Genomic DNA, 20,847 nt, shown 5'->3' with positions numbered 1-20,847 from the left:
GTTCTCTCAGCTTCCCATCCCTCTCCAATGCCTCCAAATATACTTCCGTGGGTTTCTGCACAACTCCCTGCCACTGCCAGCTGCAGGCGACAGCCCGATACTAGCCCTCCTTAACTTCACAGGACATCTGACCCCGGGACACGCACTTCACACCCGCGGCAATTGAGGCCCAGTGTGTGCGTGCCCCAGCACAGAGCACCCCCGAAGCCTGGGGTAGCGGTGAGCTGACACGGCCCCTCCCTCAGCCTTGTACCTGCAGGAAGGACAAGACCACAGGGGCAAGAAGCCGGCCATGTAATCAGAGGTTATCTGACACGGAGACACCTGGAGACCACCCGAACATGGGGCAGAGACACGGAGACACCCGGAGGCCACCCCAACACGGGGCAGAGACTCGGAGACACTAGGAGGCCACCCCAAAACGGGGCAGAGACATGGAGACACCCAGAGACCACCCCAACATGGGGCAGAGACACGGAGACACCTGGAGGCCACCCCAACACGGGGCAGAGACACGGAGACACCCAGAGACCACCCCAACATGGGACAGAGACACGGAGACACCTGGAGGCCACCCCAACACGGGGCAGAGAGGTCATCTGACATGGGGGGATCTGGAGGTCACCCCACATGTGTCGGCTCCATTTCGGGGCTTGCTCTCTCGGACCACAGGGAGCTTTGGCTCACGGGGGGGGCACTTCCTCCACCATGGCCCCTCCCTCCCTGTCCCCAGGGCCTGGGTCAGCCACACACAGCTCCCCCTCAGCTGCACAGCCCTCCCTCGGCTGCACACAGCCACTAGCCAAGGCTGGGGCCCAGCGGAGAGCCCGCCAAGCTCTCACTGGACTCCGCCAACGGCAGCACGTCCCGTGAACCAGGTTCCTCCAGCCATCACAGAACCGAGGCCAGCAGACACGGAGTCGGCACAGCACAGTGTCACACACGCTAGCATGTCACGGAGTCACACACATTACCAGAGATCACAAACCACACCCACGCTGCCTAGGGACAGTTTCTGAAATAAAAACAAACTGCCAACGTCACAGCAGAGACTTTTCTTCAGAACCACAAATGTCCATAAGGTAAACGGCCTGTCGGATCCGCGCGGGGTCGCCAGTACGGGTCCTGTGATTAATGGCACCAGAACCTCATGGGTCCCGTGGGACACGAAGGTGACAAAGCAGCAGACTCCGCCCCCTGACCAGGTGTGCCAGCTGGGCCAGGACTAAGTTCTAGAACCACTGGGAAGACAGGTTCTGAGCCCCAGCAGCTCCTTGTGGTGGCCACGGCTGGCGTGGACACTCCGCAGTGACCGCGTCCCTGTGGGAGGGTCTGAGTGCCGCCAGGTACAGCAGCGTTGGGGTGGTGGGTCCAGGGGCCCTGCCTGCAGGAGGGGCCCAGGCTGCTCTGCCAGGGTGCACTGGTTCTCCCGGGAGCGGGCAGCACCAGGGCCGGCCGACTGGAGGCTCATGGGAGCAGCTGTGCCCCCCTTTCCAGCCAAGGTTCATGCGGGTCATGCAGCCAGACGCGAGCTGACTCCGGTGCCTGCTCAGGGACAAGCTGCGTGCTGCAGACACAGCAGCTGTGTGCGACTCCAAGGCTGGGCAGGCAGGACAGGGCAGAGGCAGGAGTGGATGGCGAGGGGCAGAGGTCGGGCCCTGCTTTCCTATGACACACGGGCTGGTCCCTGCGGTCCCACACACCATGGGGCTTCGTGTGGCCAGAGGCCAGGACGTGGGCCCTTCGCAGGACAGTCGCACAGCAGCTGTGCTGGGGAACCACCAAGACCCGGAAGCAGAAGGCCAGGCCCAGGGGTCTGCAGTCCAGAACACAGGAGACCTGACACGAGGGAGCGGCGGCCAGGGGCAGGAACGTGGACAGCCAGCCATGCGTGGCCCCAGCCCACACCAGGTGAGGCCACCCTCGAGCCCCCGCACCCCCAGCCCACACCAGGTGAGGCCACCCTCGAGCCCCCACACCCCCAGCCCACACCAGGTGAGGCTACCCTCGAGCCCCCGCACCCCCAGCCCACACCAGGTGAGGCCACCCTCGAGCCCCCGCACCCCCAGCCCACACCAGGTGAGGCCACCCTCGAGCCCCCGCATCCCCACGCCGGCGCTCAGCTGCACACAGCCAAGTCCCGGCCAACACCGTGTGCTCACAACAGCCCGGAAGTCACACAGGAGCCAGCTGTGGCCTCAGGAGCTCCAGAGACCCCCGCCCCCACCCGAGAGCCTGCAACCTGGCCCTCAAACCTCACCCACCAGCCAAGGAGTTATCCAGAAAGGCATTTATTTGCTCAGGGGCCACATCTCTGCCCGCTCTGCCCAAGGGGGTCCTGTGTCCTGCTTTGGCGAGCCTGAGGAGGCACAGCAACTGTTGGTAGCCCAGGGGTAACCACTGCCCCAGGGCTCTGCTGCCAGGAAACCAAACATGTACGGAGCAGTCCCAGGTCCCCAGTGCCGGCACACAGCGGCTCACCTCCTGGGGTCCGGGCTGGGTCTGAACTCTGCAGCTGGGGGGGGTCTCCCCATGAGGAGGTAGCCGCCCCCCTCCACAGGGCCCAGGGCGGGGGAGTCCCTTGGGCCCCAAAGTCACTCTCAGACCCCAGAGGGAGCCCCACTCTGCCACACAGCGCCCCCCAAGTTCCGCCCTCCTCCAGGAAAGGGGGCGGAAGACCCTCCCACCATCTGAAACCCTCAGGGACACCTTGGGGTCCCATCACAGGGCCCCGCAGCAGATGGCCAGGGTTTCAATTCCTCCTTCAGCCTGTGACCTCCCCAGCCACTTCCCCTCTCTGAACAAGGGCAAAACAGGGTCCCCAGGCCCCCCTTGAGGTGAGAACGGCAGAGCCAGGCCCGGGACCTGCCAACCACAGGCACGGCTGCCACGGAGTGGGGGCCTCTTGCCTGCACTGTGACCGCCCCTCTGTGCTCTGCTCAGCATGGACAGGGCCTCCAGGGCGTGGGAAGCAGGCAGGACACTGCCTGCGGTGACCATCAGGGTGGTGTGCACCACCAGGCGTCCTTCGGCAGCCTGGACAGCTCCCTGGAGGAGACTCGGGCTGGGCTCTGCAGGGTGAACAAGAGTGGGGTGGTCAAACCAGGACTGTCGCCAGGCCAGCTCCACACGTCCTTCCTACGGGCCACTGTGTGCCGCATGCAACAGAACCATCGGAAGAGGTGGAGCCCGGCCCCTAGTGCGCTGCAGCAGCCCATGGCAGCCAGCACGGCCAAAGAGGTCCCAACAGGCAGGACGTGGCCCTCACCCCAGCCATGTCCAGCTGTCCCTGCAACCTGTCAGAGGCAGAGAACGGATGCATGTGGCTTCCAGACGGCGCCTCCCAGCAGACGCTGCCTTCCAGAGAAGCCCGCCTGTGATGGCCGGGTCCTGAGAGAGCCTGTGTCTGAGCAGGCTCTGAGAAGGGACACAAGGCAATCCACGGGGCTGAGGGGAGCCGTGCTCCTCAACCCAGGGTCAGCAGGGTGGAGGTGGAAAGGCGGTGTGCTCCCCAGCCCAGGGTCAGCGGGGTGGAGGTGGAAAGGTGGTGTGCTCCCCAGCCCAGGGTCAGCGGGGTGGAGGACGATGGGCGGTGGGTTCAGTCATGGGACCTCGGCCCTCTGCAGGGGTGCACACACATGGAAGGGCCACACACACACAGAGGGACGCACACACGGAAGGCCCGTCCACACACATGAAGAACCAACACACGGGAGGGGCCAGCGAGGTGTCCCAGAGGGCAGGGCAGGTAGCAGAGAGCAAGTGTTACCGCGCCACCCGCAGCCAGCTGCCTCACCCCTAGACACAGGAGGTGAACATGGCACACGTGGGCAGGGAAGGCAGGGCCAGGGCTGGGCACAGGGGGCAGAGGAGGTTGGGGGCAGGGCTGGCACACGGGGACAGGGGACGTCCAGGGCACAGGACCAGAACCACAGACATACACGGTCTCCTGGACGCCAGAGCCCCAATAGGACAGTGAGTCCTAGCCTGGTGGGCCACTGTGGACATGGCTCTCTAGACACACATCAGCAAATAGCACTGCAAGCAACACCTCCTCCAGGAAGTCCTCCCACCTTCCTAGCCTGGTAAGGTCCAGCCCAGGGGACACTGCCTGAACAGCACCGTGGGAGCTGACGGGACTCTAGGGTGACAAGTATGGGGTCCCCAACAGAGGGACACAGGACTCAGCTGGGCACAGGCACAGCCTCACCTGGCTCCACTCCTACAGCCCCACATATGGGCATTTCCTCTGACCGTGAACCTGACTTAACGAGCTGAGGGGTGCCGGGGTGGGAGGAACAGGTGCAGGGTGATAGGGTGGGGTCAGGGTGAGCTCCCGTCGGGCCCACTTCTTCACCTCTCATCTCCTGGCTGACAAGAGGTGCCGCAGATCACGGCCCATCCCAGGGTCATGGGGAAAAGTGAGGCCTGTGTCCTCCCAGGACACTGCCCACTTGCAGCCCCAGCGCCCACCTGCGTGCCTCCAGCCCCGTCCCTGGGGGTGGGGGGAAGAGGCACACAAGCCCCCTCCACACGGGAAGCTCCTTTTGAAGTTACAGCACCTTAGGGAATTACCCCAGCGGCACGGGCGCGACCACACATCCGACAGGCTGGCGGGAGGAGCCGCTCCGGCCTGACAGTATTTCCAAAAGGCAGTGCTAGGGTTCCAGCCAATGACTTCATTAACGATTGCACCTCACCTGGCGCGTTAAAGTGTGAGCTTAGAGCTCCTGAGCAAATGGCCCGCGTCCAACACTCACCATCCCCACGCGGGGGTGGGGAGGGGTCCCGAAAGGACACGAAGCTGCCGCACGCAGAAACCATCGCGTGGATGGCCCAATGAACTCCGTAAGACTGTGCGCAGACAGGGTCAACACACACTCAAGCCATCGGGTCAGGTCTGTCTCTTAAACATTTACAACCGTCCCCCCAGGGCCAGCGACTGGCCACTACTGGGCAGTCTCGTCACAGCCACCGGGAGGCAGGAGGGAAAGCGAGGCAGGAACCGGCTCCTGGGGTGCCTGCCAGGCCCCAGGAGCACATGCCACTCCCAGAGACACCGGGCAGCGGGGGCCAGCAGGAGGAGGTGAAGGAAAGACAGGACGCCCAGGGCCACACGGACCAACGGGGCCTCAGCCAGGTCTGCTGGGGGCCCCGCACGGCACTGGGCAGCTTGAGGCCAAAGCAGGACAGACATCCGGGGACCCGACAGGTGCAACCTCAGCTGTGAGATGCACCAAGCTTCCACCACCCCAGGACCCATCGTCCTCCAACACCCTAGTGAGGGCTTCCCTCCCCACCAGCCGCAGGGCCATGTGGCCAGGTGGAACAGCAAGTCTATCCCTGTCCTGTGATGCAGAATTGGCACTGGGACCCCGTAGACCAGAGCCGCTGGCAGGAACCCGACCCTGGGACCCCGTAGACCAGAGCCGCTGGCAGGAACCCGACCCTGGGACCCCGTAGACCAGAGCCGCTGGCAGGAACCCGACCCTGGGACCGCGCAGACCAGAGCCGCCGGCATGATGTCGTCACACATGGCCAAGACAGGGCTGAGCAGAGGCCCATGCCCCCCAGAGTAGGGTGCTGGGGGGCCATGCTGTCCTGCCCAAGGAATCCCACTGCACCATCTAGAGACAGGCTGCAGCTGGAACGGAACGCGGGGAGCGGTACCCTGGAGTCCAGGTCCAGCAGGCACTTAGGACTCCTTAAGACTAAATGTCAGACCAAGTACAGTGGCTCAGTGGCTAAATCATCGCTTTGCACCTGCCGGGATCCCACACGGGCCCCGGTTCTGTTCCAGCTGCTCCAGCTCCCACCCAGCTCCCTGCTTGTGACCTGGAAAAGCAGTCAAGGACAGTCCAAAGCCTTGGGACCCTGCACCCACGTGGGAGACCCGGAAGAAGCTCCAGGCTCCTGGCTTCAGATCGGCTCAGCTCTGACCATTGTGGCTACTTGGGGAGTGATTCCATGGACAGAAGATCTTTCCCTCTGCTTCTCCTTCTCTCTATAAATCGGACTTTCCAATAAAAATAAATAAATATTAGAAAACAATACTAAATGTATTGCACCCAGGCCTGGCCTCACCCTCCTCGGGCCCCTCCTCTGTGTGCCTGCTGGGAAGCTTCTGAAAGGCCTCAGACTGGCTTCTCGGGAGGGCGGGCAGGTCAAGGCAGGGGCTCTTGCAGCCAGGACTCCCCCTCTGGACTAGTGTCCTTGTCTGCTCAACAGGGCGCAGCCGCAGCACAGAGCACACAGGGCGCCTGGGCATGGCCAGCCCGGCTGGGGCAGGGAACATTATTTGCTTGGATGCCCAGAGGCTGCAGGGGGCTCTGGGTGAGGAGCAGAGTGGGGCCTCTGAGCGGCCACTCCTGGGAAGGGAGGGGTGGCTTCCAAGCCTGGGCTCAGTGGAGGGGCTGGACCCTCAGCCCAGGGCCCAGGGAGGGGGCTTCCTCCATCTGTACTGAGCGCCTGTATCCCTGGCTCATTCAGGCTACACCGCAGGATGCCATGTGCCGGTCCACTTTCAGGACACCGGCCAAGTCCCTCTCCAATCCGCGGCCTGCTGGGGGCGGGTAGTGCCATTCAGCGGGGTAGCTCTGGGCCCAGGGCCCCATGTCAGCTGTTGCCGGGCCCTGCGACCAGCCCAGCTTCGAGAAGCCCACCTCGTGGCTGCTACTCTGCCCTCCGAGTAAGTGAGCAAGAGAGGGCCGAATCACAGGTGACTCCCGTGTTTATACACACAGGTCCTGTGAAGACTCGCGGGCAGGGGGTCAGCACCCACAGGGTGCCCTGCATGGCTTGGGCAGCCAGGCAGCAAAGGGCCCGGGCAGCGGCCAAACACGGCAGGCACACAGTAAGTGCTGGCTCTCAGCTCCTCCTGGGACCGGAGATGAAGGCAACGCGGACCGGTAATTGCCTTCCCAGGAGGAACACGCAGTTTATCCAGGAACAAAGAGAAGCTTGCAATCTCAGAGCCGGAAACCAGGATGGGAGGGCGGCCAGGAAGCCCGGGGAAGGAGGGTGGCAGCCACGCCCCTGGGGCCAGGAGACACAGCGGCCCAGCCTGGCCTGGGGCGGGGGACAGTGCAAAGTGGCCAGGCCAGGACTGGGTGCGGGCGGAGCCAAGATCGGGGCCACAGGGAGAGTGATACCCTCTCCGCTCAGGGCCTGGTGAGGGCTGATACCATCAACACCATCGCAACCCCAGCCGCTGCTGGGCCCTGGGAACAGCTGCCCAGCCCTCCTAGCACAGCCCCGAGGGCGGAGGGTCCGGGCGGCGGGAGGAGCTCCCAGCTAGCCCCCGGGACCACACCCTGGTCCACAGGCAGGCTGGCTGGGTCCTGGTGTGTGTGTGTTCGCTGCTCCTCTCCCACGCCTTAGGATCACGGGCACTCCAGGAGGTCAGCCTCCTGGGCCGTTGTGAGAGACCCTGGCAGGGTCTGCCCCCCCCGGAGTGCACCCCCACCTCCCCCCCCCGGAGTGCACCCCCACCTCCCCCCCCGGAGTGCACCCCACCCCCCTCCTTACTCAGCCAGCTCCTCCAGGCTACGATAGACGTCATCGTCGTTTTCTGTCGTCTCCTCTGAGGGAAACGGCCTGTGGGATGGAAGGGGACAGTGAGCTCAGCAGGCGCAGGGCCCGGGCCGGAGCCCTGCCTGGCCCGCACAGGGCCTGGGTCTCCTCCACGCTCAGCACCCCAGGGAACCGGCCAGGCAGGGCAGGGAGAGGACCCTTGGCCGGCTCAGCCCAGGGGCGCAGGACCAGTCAGCACATCCCAAGTCCCGGCCCGCAGGGTGCTGCCACCACGTGGAATGTGGGGTGCTGGGGGCACAGGGCAGGGGTCTGTGAGCAAGTGCAGCACAGGCTGGGGGGCAGCACCCCTGCACACTCGCCACAGCCCCCTCCCTGGCAGGTTCCCTCCCTGGCCAGCCAGGTCACACTCCAGGATCAGCAGAGCTCCCACCCAGTCGCCGACACCCCTGGGGACCCCCAGTCCTGATGCCGCCTCTTCTCCCAGCCCGGGACCCTGCAGGGGCCTTACAGTCCACATCCACCCTCCCAATCGGGACTGCTGGGGTCAAAGAGCCCACCCAGCCTGCCAGACCCGGCCGGGCCTCCATTCCTGCCAGAGAGCTGACCCCTCCCAGTCTCCGACGCCCCCTGGGCTCACCCCGGCTCCCTCTCACCTCTGACCTCTAACACTGGCGTGGGGGTCGCCCTCCCCCCATCTCGCCTCTTCTCCTGACCTGGGCTTCCTACGGCCACAGGCTCCGGCCTGGCCGCCCGGCATCTCCCAACTGGGGCCAGTGCAGCAGTCACCTGGCCATCCCGGGCCACTGTGACCCTGGTTCCAGCCCAGCCTACACTGGGCGGGGCCGGCGACCAAGATACGGCAGACCCGCCGGCTCGGCTTCCTGTGGCCCCTGGAGGCTTCCACCTTGTACACCTCGGCCCCGCCCCCGCACACAGTACAAGGGTACGCACACCCTCCCTGCCTACAGAGCATCTCCCAGAGGGGGAGCCCCCCTCCACGCCCCACACCCTCCCTGCCTCAGTCCTCTTCCTGGGAGGACCCGTCCACGTGCCTCACTGTGTACGGCTTCCCACTGACCCAGCACCTATGCTATGCTTGCAGGCATCAGCGGCGGGGCAGGCTGTGAGCTGGAGGTAGGTGTGTTGGGCACCTGGCCGATGGAGCCTGGCTCGGCGCCTGGCAGGGAGGGGGCTGACAGTGCCCCTGTGCATGGCAGGAGTCGGAGGGCACACCTGAGGCCGCCTTTATCTGAACTCGAAACATTTTTGCCACGAAGCTCTCGCAGCTTCTTGTGCGCAGTAGGCCTGGTGCCCCCAACAACTGTGACGATCCATGACGCGTGGAAAGATGGGGTGTCGGCTCCCCTCCCCACCAGGCTGTGTGTGTGTGTGTGTGTGTGTGTGTGTGTGTGAGCGTGCGTGTGCGCTCACCAGCTACAGGCCTCGGCACACGGTGTGTCCACCTGGGGATGGGAACTGACGGGAACCAGAAGCTCCCCAGCACAAGGTGGCACCCCAGGCCCCATCCCCATGTCCAGGGCATCCTGGTCTGAGAAGCCACTGCGGTGGGGACGGCACCTGCTTAGGGATGTTGGCTCCCAGTACCCTCCCCAGAGACCCCCATGCCCGCAGGCAAGGGGCATGTCCTGCCCACCAAGCACCGAGCTGACCCCCGCAGTGAGGACCGCTTAGCGCCAAAGGGGTACTACATCACCTGGGGGTACGGGGCAGACAGGAAGTGGGCTCAGAACTGTCACCCCACCACCCACCACCTGGCCACACCCAACAGAACCACGTCCTGCACAAAGAGCTCCTTCGCCCTCCTCCCCAGCAGCTACCCAGGGCACTAACCCCCCTCAGGTGCCCCAGGCGCTCCCAGACAGCCCCACAATACCCCACTGGGGGATACCTGGTCGCACCATGCCACCTCCTTCTGCCCTCCTCCCCGCCTCCCACCCTCGCCCCTGGAGCCTCAAGCCCCATCCCATCAAAGGTGGAGCTGGATCCGACACAATGGCTCAGGGACTGTGTGCTCACCTTGTGTGCACCAGGCAGCCCAACCCTCTGTGCCACCAGGCCGAGTCCTGGGGTTCTGCGGGAGTCCCGGGTCAAGGTACTGAACTGAAATGATTTTTCTCACATGTACTCATGGCAGCTGAGTTGGTGGTACTGCTGGGGCTGGGGCGCTGAGTGGGGGGCACCCCAGGGGCTGGGCCTCCCCGCAAAGCCAAAGACCAGAATGCTGAACCAGGGCAAGAGGCGGATCCAAGGCCCCGGGAGGGGCCGCCCGCTGGTTCGCAGAGGCCGGTGACCAACCCTCAGTCGGTGTGCTGGGCAGCAGCCTGTCCCTAGGGTCCTGCGGGACAGCCAGCTAGGACGTGTGCTGAGACAGCGTGTGCAGAGACAGCCGCCAGGCTGCACTGACTCAGCAAGGCAGGCCCAGCCCTGGGTCCTGCCAGGCCCTGAGCCTTACTCCTGAGGCCTAGGGCAGTGGGTCAGTCCATATCCAGCCCCCAGGGTGGCTTCCCGCAGCTGCCTATGTCCCATGGTCAGGGGCAGAGCAGAGGCCGCCCCAGCAGCCCTGGCCGTTGGCGCCACAGAGCCCGGGGCACAAGCGGGTCCCGCATCGCTGGCGGGGCACAGGCCCCACAGCCCACCATCTGGTTGCCTCAGCTGGCCTCGCCAGACAAAGAGACCAGAGCACTGACAGGTGACCACACCTGCAGGGGGGATGGCTGGGCACGCTGCAGACCCCAGAAGGAAAGCCCCACCCCCACGGCGGGCCCACCACAGTCTCTGCCCCTCCCCAGCCACCTGCGCTCGGACGGAGGGCATCACTGTTTCGGTTTGTTCCAAAGCTTCAGTGAGGACAGGGTGGCTCTGGTGTGCCTGACCTATACAAGCACGTTGGGCATCCAAGAACACATTGAGAGCGTATTTAGGGAGAGGGAGAGGCAGAACATTTGAAGTTCTAGAAGACGAGCATGCCCGCTTTCTAACACGGGGTGCAGCTGACGGCTTGCGGGGCGCTTCAGCAGGTGTACGCTGACCACCCAGGGACTCCCCCTGCTAAGTCTTCAGAGACGACCACCGAGCGCCTCCTCTCCCCACACCTGTGCCCAGGCAGACATGACCAGTCAACCACAGCACCCCATCCTCGACGTCCAGGTGAGCTGGGCCGTGCAGGGGTGGTGGGGATGCGAGCCAGTCCGCCCAGGTCTTGCCTGCCCCGCCCAAGAGCACCTCCCTGGCCAGGCCTCTGAGGGCACAATGGCTGAACGCCGCATTTCCCAAGACTCAAAACACAGCAGGAACTTGTCGCCATTTCTAGAACCTTCCTCATTCCTCCTCAGGCTTCGCGCACACCCCAAGAAACTTTCCTTCCAAGGCCTCACAAGGGCCCTGTTCCCGTTCCTGTTCCCAGCTGGTGCCACCGACATAACAGCCAAACGGTAATTTTATCAGTTTCTGAACTTTTTTTTGAAAAGATGGTTTTCTTCACTTCCTCTCCCCATGTCTCTTTTGGGGTCTGGGTTGGACCCCCTGACCTGCCCTGACCCATAGACACAAAACAGGAACCGTCAAGCACGAATGGGACAGAGTCCTGCCCATGTGGGGGCAGCAGGAGAGGAGGGTCCACGAGAGACCCTGCAGGGCTCGCCTGCCAGGCTGTAGCGGGGTCCATCCTGAGAAGCCCCATGCCTTCTTGCTGACCTTGTGGTCATCCTGAGCCCCGACCCCACGTCCCAGGGCCCAGCTGGGCCTCCACCTGCAGCACCTCCCAGCCTGCCCCGACCAAAGGGCAGGCACCTGGGCCAGTCACCCCAGCAGGACCCTCCTGGGACCATTCGCTTCCTGTGCCAAGCTCCCCACTGTCCTGCGAGGAGCTCTAAGAACACTGCCTGCCCCCCACCTCGCTGGCGCTGCTGTCGGCACACAGCCCACCGGGCTCGGACCCATCCACCTTGGAGTCAGCAGCACGGAGACCCCACGGCCTCTGCCCCCTTGGCTTCAGGGAAGGTCTGGCAGGGACAGCAAGCAGGGACAACGTCCCAAGCCACTCTGCTTGTCTCAGCCCGTTTCCCCAACTGCGGGTCAGGACTGGCAGAGCGACCACCCCTTGGGGCTCCCAGCACCAGCTCCGGCTGCTCCACTTGCCACCCAGCACCCACGAATGTGCCCAGGAAGGCAGCAGACGGCTCGGGTCCCCGCACCCACAGAGGAGACCCGGAGGGAGCTCCTGGCCCCCAGCTCTGGTCTGGCCCAGTCCTGGCCATTGCAGCCATCTGGAGAGTTAGGGAGTGAATCAGCAAGTGGAAGATCTCTCTCTCTCTCTCTCTCTCTCTCTCCCTTTCTGCCTTTCAAGTCAACAAAATAAGTCTTAAAGCAGCAAGATGAGGTGGGAAGGCTGTCACACAAGTCCTGCCTGTGTCCCTCAGGCTGGCTCAGCTCACAGCTTCCGGACCCAGCTGGGGACACCGTGCTGGGCCTCCATCCTGCTGGGAAGGGCTCGGGAGGGCCAGCCCTGACCAGTCGCCAACCCTGATCCGTCCCGCAGTATGACAGAGGAACACAGGACCCAAGCAGCACCAGGATTCCAGAGGGTTCCAAAGCAACGTTTCAGGTCCATGAGCACCTCCAGCATGCTCAGCCCCCACAGTGCCAGACCCAGGATCTGGGGGTCTCTCAAGGTTGACCCCAACACCCACATTCCCAACAAAGTGACCTCCAGGGCTCCTGCTGTCCGGCAGCACCAACGGGCAGTGGCTGCAGCCAGACGCTGTGGGGCCAGGGGCAGGCTGCTGTCCTAAGGGGCAGGGCAGCTCCCAGCCTGGAGGGGGTGCTGGGGGCATGGCCGGGTGACAGAGACAGCAGGACCACGAGCATGGACGCTGGCAGTAAGGAGCCCGCGGCCACAGGAACCTGCAAGTTCCAACCGGTGACTGACCACGCCCCAGGGTCTTGCTCAACAGCCTAGAGGCCAAATAAGCCCCACGGCCACGGGGCCGAGACAGAGCGTGGGAGCCAGGCAGACAGCAGTCCTGGGCGGGAAGGGCGGGGAGGACTTCTCAGGGGGAGCGGCAGGACCTCGGCCGAGCTCAGAGTGGCAGGCTGGGGTCACAGGAACCCGGCCACACAGCCTCCCGACCTGCAAGCCTCCTGGAGAGTCCACACCCCGGCTCACCCAGCCAGGCGGTGGGCGCAAGCCTGCCTCACAGGCGCTCCTATCACACACCAGGTGGGCCACTTAGAACAGAGCTGGGCCTCAGACCCGCTGGACACTGCCAGGCCTGGCCCTGGGTGGCCCTGGGTGCAGGCCGATGTCCTGGACTCCAGCTGCCCTGCTCAGAGCCCCGGACTGGGCTGAAGCCTCCAGGCTGCTGCTCCCGCTGCCCGCCGCACACCCAGTCCGCAGCACCAGCCGCTGCTCGGAGCGACGTGGCTTTGCACTAACACGCACAGCTGCCTCGTCAGTGTCTAATGGGGACATTTGCAGAACATGCGTCTGGCTTGGTGCTGCTGTGACACAGGGAGATCGTCTCACTCCTGTGGGGAGGAGGGACGTGTGCTGAGGGGACGGTGGCCGGGGCCAGCGGCCAGGCACGTGCATGCTGCCACTACGCCGGGAGCCAACGTTGCTCAGGCTGCGGCATCCGCGGCAGGAAGAGCATCACTGTGCAGTGAAGCGAGAGCCCGCCCAGCCCTGCTCACCTGGTGTGACCCCAAGCTCCCTCCCAGCTGCTGGCCACAGCGGGGAGCTGAGGAAGGGGCCCTGGACCTCAATGCCCAAAGCCTCCATCCAGGGCAGGCCGGGGACTGGGGACACAGTGGGGGTCACCCCTGCCCCAGAGTTTGCTGCTCAGCAAAGCCCGCATTCCCACTCGGCTAGACGGCTGCCCAGCACCGTCCAGCTCACAACCACAGACGTTACCTCTCCTGGGCCCGGGCAGCAACGGGCCTACACCCAAAAGTCAGCAGGGCCACAGTCCCCGGGGAAAGCAGGGGAGACCCCCACCTGCCCTGGCAGCGGCCCCAGTCCTGCCCCATCCCACGGGGCATCTCTCGGGAGGCCCCTGGCCTTGGAGGCAGGGCCCCAGGCTCGTCTCCCCACCAGCTCCCTGACCTTTCTACTGAAAGGTAATGAGGTCCCAGCTCCTGGGGACACCTCTCTGGAGGCAGCGTCACCTAGCTGCCCAAGCTGGCTGGGCACCCAGGCTGCAGCCCTGGCACACGTGCTGCCAGGTGCTTGGGTCTGCGTTTGGAACCAACAAACCGGCTCAGAGCTAAGAAATACTGTGGCGAGGACCAGAGCTAGGCCACAAACCCAGCTCTCCTCACTCCAGCCCAGGCCCTGGGCACAGCCCACAGATGGCTCCATGCTGCCCTGCGCCCTGCCCGCCCTTGGGTGGCCCCGAGTGCCTTCAGCCACATGGGAATCAGGGCAGTGTCCATCTGCCCACAGGGCCAACAGGGTCCCCAGGAGCCACATGGTGACCCAGCCCTGGCACAGCCAGGCAGCTGCAAAGGAAGAGGGCAGAACGGGACATGTAAGTGAAGAACTAATGATTACATGGGGAGTCGGGACCTGCAGGGCAGTGGCAGCCACTGGGCCTCGGTCTCCCATCTGTAAAGAGGGGTTCCCTCCCGTGTCAGTGACCCAGGCTTAGCGAGCGCCCCCCACAGGGGTCCAGGAACTGAGCCTAGCATGGCACTCCGGGTCGTCATCACGGCGACGCAGGCCGACCCTGGCCCAGGACTGGCAGCTAGAGGTCTCATGTTCTGTCTTGCTCGCTCTCGGCCAGGAGGAAACCAGGTTTCCATCAGACTGCACCATTTTCTCATCGTGATGCAGTGGCACCTGTCAGTCGAGATCCACTGATAGGCACCCTGGGACGTGGGCATGGGCCAGAGAACAAGCAGCCTGGAGGAGGCCCGGGGCGTCCATGTGATGCCCCGAGCTGCAAACCGGAGCCGACAGGCGAGTGCGGCTGCACGTGCTGTGCTCACGTCTGCTCCAGCTGCTCCCCTGCACATTCAGAGCCCCGAGGCTGCTGGGACAGGCGAGAGCTCAGATCGCGAGCTCCCCCAGGGACCCAGCTTCAGCAGCCGCCACTACAGAGTGAGGAGACCACCTTCCCGGCCACCTGCTGCGGGCAGACTTCCGGAGACCTGGCCGCCTCTTGCCCTCCCAGCCTGCCGGGGGAGACGCTCATCATCCTCTCTCTGCAAATGGAGGCCCAAACAGGCAGCCCCTCCCCCACCTGAAGACCAGCTTGCGAACCTACCATGGTCAGGCCCGAGACTGAGGACATCCGGGACGTGCCCTCTGCGCCCCAGAGCCCCACGAGGGCTACACCGGGTCCTCGGCTTGCTGGGGGGGATGCTGAGGCTTATGGGTAAGGAGGACTCAGCCTTTGCTTGCTCCCCACCAGTCCTACCATGCGTCCACCCTCCCCCCTTACAAGACCCTTGTGTGCCAATAGTGGGGCGGGCGGGGGATGTGAACCCTGACCCTACACAGCTGGAGTACAGAGGCTGCAACCATAACAACACAGGCAAAGGAGTGACAGACAGGTGGGTGGATAACCGGGTCAGGGCCTGGGTGGGCGCACGGACAGACGGAAGCAGTGAGCAGGTGGGTTGGTGGGAGGGAGGGGTGAAGGAAGGGGACCCAGTGCAGTAGCCTAGTGACTAAAGCTCTCACCTTGCATGTGCTGGGATCTATATCGGCGCCAGCTCCTGTCCCAGCTGCCCCACTTCCCATCCAGCTCCTTGCCTATGCCCTGGGAAAGCAGTGGAGGACGGCCCAAGGCCTTGAGACCATGCACTCATATGGGAGACCCAGAAGAAGCTCCTGGCTCCTGGCTTTGGATTGGTTCAGCTCCGCCCATTGCAGCCACTTGGGGAGTGAATCAGTAGAAGATTTTTCTGCCTCTGCTTCTCTGTAAATCTGACGTTCCAATTAAAAAAAAAAGAGAGATACAGCGGTGTTTCTGACTCTATACAGACACAAGTGCCCCCTGCCCGCTGTGGAGGCCCCAGAGGCTGTCCCACACCTGCCCTGTGCTGCCATCCTCAACTGTCGCCTGCCCCAGCCCAGCTAGCCACGCAGCAGCCTTGGGCAGGCCACATGGCGTTGCACCACCACACCACAGGGTGGCGCTGAAGAGCACGCAGCAGCCTTCCCTGGACCTTCTGCCCAGCAGTGGGTCAAGGGGCTGGGGGTGGTCTGGACACACTTCCACTCTGCCAGACAAGCATGTCACGGACATGTCCCTCAGTCCTTAGGAAAGCCTCTGAGTTGGGGACTAGCGTCACCCCAGTGACGTGTGGTGCCCTGGCTCCCCGCAGGGAGCGGCAGGACTGGAGTCCGAGCCCTTATCGGCCACTCAGGCGTCCAGGGGAAGGCAGCTGCAGGTCTGTAAGGGAGTGGGTTCAAAGCCCTCCCCCGAGGCTGGGAGACAGGAAGGCTTCAGAGAAGTCAGTGTGTGGGGGTGGGGCAAAGGGGGGTCACTGGAAACGGAGAAGGAAGCTACAGCCATGAATCCCAGGAGAGGTTGTTTCTCCTGCCCCTTCGTCAACCCAGCCTGACCACTGTCACCCCGAAGTCTATCCGGGAAGCGCAAGATGTGGTCACCTCACACACATATGCAGGGAGGCATCAGTACCTACGACAGCATGGAAGGACCCACAACACAGCTCCCAGCTGAGGTCACTTGGCCACCACACAGACCCAGCCACACAGACCACGGCACCCACTACAGTGAACAGCCACACCAGCCACAGCACCCGGAGGCCACCACACAGACCCAGCCACACCAGCCATGGCACCCGGAGGCCACCACAGGGACCCAGCCACACCTGCCACAGCACCCGGAGGCCACCACACAGACCCAGCCACACCAGCCATGGCACCAACCATGGGGACCCAGCCACACCTGCCACAGCACCCGGAGGCCACCACACAGACCCGGCCACACCAGCCACAGCACTCACCATGGGGACCCAGCCACACCAGCCACAGCACCCGAGGTCAACACACAGACCCAGCCACACAGACCACAGCACCCGGAGGTCAACACACAGACCCAGCCACATAGACCACAGCACCCACCACGGGGACCCAGCCACACCTGCCACGGCACCCACCACAGGGACCCAGTCACACCTGCCACAGCACCCAGAGGCCACCACACAGATCCAGCCACACCTGCCACAGCATCCAGAGGCCACCACGGGAACCCAGCCACACAGACCACGGCACCCACCACAGTGAACAGCCACACCTGCCACAGCACCCAGAGGCCACCACACAGACCCAGCCACACCTGCAACAGCACCCAGAGGCCACCACAGGGACCCAGCCACACCTGCAACAGCACCCAGAGGCCACCACACAGACCCAGCCACACCTGCAACAGCACCCAGAGGCCACCACAGGGACCCAGCCACACCTGCCACAGCCCCCGGAGGCCACCACGGGGACCCAGCCACATCTGCCACAGCACCCAGAGGCCACCACGGGAACCCAGCCACACCTGCCACAGCACAGATGCATCTGTCACAGCTCTCACCTCCTTCAGTTCGACTCATCCTTCACCATCCCCACACTCCCCGCCACGCTGGGCTCCAATCAAGACCTCCACCCCAGCTGTGACAAGGACCCCCTTTGCCACATGCCAAGCAGGTGTCTGGCCCTGGGACTGCCCTGGTCTCCATACCTACCTACCAAAGCTGAGTCTCCCAGCCAGCACCAGGGTGGGATTCTTAGATTAAATCTGATTCGGCAGCCTCTGCAGTACACAACTGGGATTTTATAGGAAATCAGCTCATTGTACAAGCACAGGGCCATACTTTTAGAGCAGTGTGGCTGGCTCCTTCCCAGCCAAGGAGATGGAGCAGTGAGCTTGGCTTGAGGGTTTCAGATGAGGGACAGGCTGTTGGAAGGCACCAGGAGGCGCTGGAAGGCTCGGGAGCCCACATGGAGGAAGGACATGGCTCACGTGTGCACACCCAAGCAGATGCCCTGCTTGGGCGGCCCTGTCCCAGGGTAGAGGGGCTGCAGAGGGAAAGCTCCCAGAACATTCCAGACTGGGCTCAAACAAGGCAGGGAGCAGGGGAGGCCACACGAAAGGGTGGAGAGGAGAGCAGGCATGTGCGAGCGGAGCTCCCGCTCAGGAAGCCCCGGACCGCTGCTTCCCGCTTCCCCTGCACGGCGCCCTCCCGGCACACTGCCTCTGATGGTGCGTGCCCCCCGCTCCCTGCCCCATCCTGTGCCTTCCCTCCTGCGCCCCGGCCAGCAGTGATCGCGCCCGTGGGTGTCGCTGAGCCCTTCTGGGCAATGGTGGACAACAGAGGAAGGTGTTGGGAGCCCGGGGCACCTGGACTGCCCTCGGACCGGCCTTTGCAGCACCCTTGTCTACATGGGCACAGTGAGCGGGCGCTGACCGGGAAGCTCCAGCTCGCCGGCAGGAAGGGCCCCTCGGGGGTCTGGCCACAGGACCCACGGACCAATCAAAGCAGGCACAGGGGACGCCAGCAGCAGGGAGTCCACCCTGACCTCGAGGGTCCACCATCGTGTCAGGGGACAGGACACACACTGTGCTCCACGCCATCCCCACCCCATCCCAGGGCTCACAGCCCCCTCAAGGACCGGCACGGGCAGTGCTGCTCGGAGGCCCGGCAGCTCGGCACTCTAAACCCAGGGAGAGCGTGCCACGCTGCCCAGAAACGACACACGTGTTAGAGAAATCCTCACTTGGCAGCAGGGAACGCCTAGAAGGGCCTCGGGGGGTGCTGGCATGTTCTAGAAAGTTCTTGGGACAGGGGAAGGCTCTTTGCTGGCTCCCTCCCTCTCTCCCTTTCCATTTACCGAGAAGCACAGGATGTCTATGCTGGCAGGGCTGAGCCGAGCCACAGCCACGAACACCAATGGGCGTCCCAAGCGGTGGCAGTGACAGCTACCTGAGCCCTCCGCCCCCTCTCACAGGGAGCTGTGGTTGGAAGCCACCTGGACCCTGACCCGTCTGCAGGGGTAGTTGTCCAATTTGTTCTGCTCTCCTTTAGACACACCCCCACGCCATTCCGCCCCACCTGGCTCCCGGTGCGGGGGAGGGGCTGCCGATGGCCTGGAGTGACAGCATGCTTGACGGGTAAGGACCGACCTCTGGGGGCTTCCACGGACCGGGCCGCTGCACTCGCTACACTCAAGGGAGCCAAGACGGGGCGGTTTAGAGGCACGGAACCGGAGGGCATGTCCGGGTCAGGCTGACCTGGCCTCACATCAGGGTCTTAAAGGCATCCAAGGACCGCCCCCCAAAGCCGGGTGCTGGTGCAGTTGGAGGGCAAGGAGTGACTCCCTGCACCTCCCGTGGACACAGGAGAAAAAAATTGAAACATGTGTCCCCACGTACCTTCCTCCACACCTGCCCCTGGCCACCTAATCAGAGGCCCACATGGGCGTACAGCCCTCTCAATTATGTAAACAATATGAAAAATAAATTAAAATATATACTTAAAAAAAGTCCAACATAAAGGCAAATCTAAGGCCTCCAAGAACCCAAAGGCAGAAGAAACTCAGCAAGGCCAGTGACACTGCCCTGCCCGTGACCCCGCCCCCAGCCAGGGCACCTGCCCCGTGACCCCGCCCCCAGCCAGGGCACCTGCCCGTGACCCCGACCCCAGGACATGGCTCCCAGCAGGGGTACCTGCCCCGTGACCCCGCCCCCAGCCAGGGCATCTGCCCGTGACCCCAACCCCAGGACATGGCTCCCAGCAGGGGCACCTGCTCCATGACCCCGCCCCCAGCCAGGGCATCTGCCCGTGACCCCAACCCCAGGACATGGCTCCCAGCAGGGGCACCTGCCCCGTGACCCCGACCCCAGCCAGGGCATCTGCCCGTTACCCTGACCCCAGGACATGGCTCCCAGCCACGGCCATTGTGCTCCCCTCATATGCCAAGGCACATGGTCCCATGTCTCCCTCCCGCCCAAGGACATGGCCAGCGTCCCTGTGGTAGCCATCAAGGTGAGCCCCCACCCAGCAGCCAGGGCACCCACACAGCGCTGCCTGGGCCTCATCCACGCCACTCCACGCCCGGGGGGGCGCTCAATGCCGTGGTGGCCTACAGGACGGGGGTCCCCACTCCCTGCCGGTGGGGTCTCTGTGCCCAGCCACAGGCTGCCTGGGAGCACCAAATCCTTGGTTCCTGCCCCTGGGAGGTGCTCTCACCTGGGCTGCCCATCCCCTTCCCGAGACCACATGCCCCACGCACGAGGCCAACACTCCCGGGATTCCCAAGCAGGAAGCTGGGACACAAGCAGGAGTAAAAGTGGCACCAAGAGAGACCCCCCCAAAACTGGCCAGGTCTGCTGGGCCCATCACCTTGGTTGCCAGCGTCTCTTCCAGCGACAGAGCCCCTGTGGGGGTGCACACTTAGTTAGACAACAATCTGTGAGTTAATCTGCTGATCTTATTATCTAAATCAAAAGAGATCCTGCAGCTAGCAGTCACATGCTCCGCGGCTTCCCAGCCATGCACGAAGTCCCTCCTTCACGCCCCTCAGCCGCCACCAGCAGGCAGCTCCCACACAGAATTCACACAACAGACACGGGCCCCACGACAGCGGCCCACAGCGGAACTGTGGCTCCTGGGCTCACCTGATGCCTTTGTTCTGGGCGATGCTGTGCAGGGAAAGTCGCGACACTGCTGAGATGACCTGGGGGGGACAAGAGAGAGAGCACCTGTGATTCCGCCCAAAGCCACGCACGCAGGTGCCACCAAGCCACGCATGGCTGCCACACACACAGGTGCCACAAAACCCACTTGTGGTCGCACATAAGCAGGTGCCACCAAGCCCACGCATGATCACACATAAGCAGGTGCCACCAAGCCACACATGGTCACACGTAAGCAGGTGCCACCAAGCCCATACACGGTCCCATGGCTGCTGGAACCACAAGCCCAGTGTCTCCCTCTTACTATTCTCAGGCTCACACCGTGTGTTCACGGCCCCAAATCCAACCCTGTTCACACACTCCTGTCCCCTCCTGCCTGCCGTTAACAGAGGGCTCATCCCACGCTACCACTGTTTTGGAAGCTTCCATGTGGCGCCCTACAGGGGCCTGCCTAACTCACAGCAGGGGATATACAAGCCCAAGGAGGTTGTGCGACAGACCCAGGATCACACAGTAGACAGGGTCACGCGGATGCACAGGTGACCACACAGGGCTGGATGCCCCTTTGTGCAGGACACAGAGACAGGCACCCAGAGCGTGACTGCCCCCAGCATAGTGCCCGGCTGGGCCCTTTCCA

The 20,847-nt window shown here is 63.9% G+C and overlaps 1 protein-coding gene across 2 annotated transcripts in view; it reads right to left on the bottom strand.

Annotated features, from left to right (window-relative positions):
• The window catches only part of VAV2 (vav guanine nucleotide exchange factor 2), a 92,143-nt gene that overhangs the window by 25,807 nt on the left and 45,489 nt on the right, over positions 1–20,847 (bottom strand). For both annotated transcript variants that reach the window (XM_058672925.1, XM_058672926.1), the window contains exons 3-4: positions 20,193–20,251; positions 7,528–7,596 (exon numbers count right to left, since the gene is read on the bottom strand). In XM_058672925.1, the coding sequence (XP_058528908.1) occupies positions 7,528–7,596; positions 20,193–20,251 (128 nt within the window). The remainder of the gene's footprint in view (positions 1–7,527; positions 7,597–20,192; positions 20,252–20,847) is intronic.

Source organism: Ochotona princeps, chromosome 14 (genome assembly GCF_030435755.1).
Source record: "Ochotona princeps isolate mOchPri1 chromosome 14, mOchPri1.hap1, whole genome shotgun sequence".
In the NCBI taxonomy this organism is placed as follows: Eukaryota; Metazoa; Chordata; class Mammalia; order Lagomorpha; family Ochotonidae; genus Ochotona; species Ochotona princeps.
Note: the sequence above shows the minus strand (reverse complement) of the source record. Positions and strands in the feature narration are given on the sequence as shown.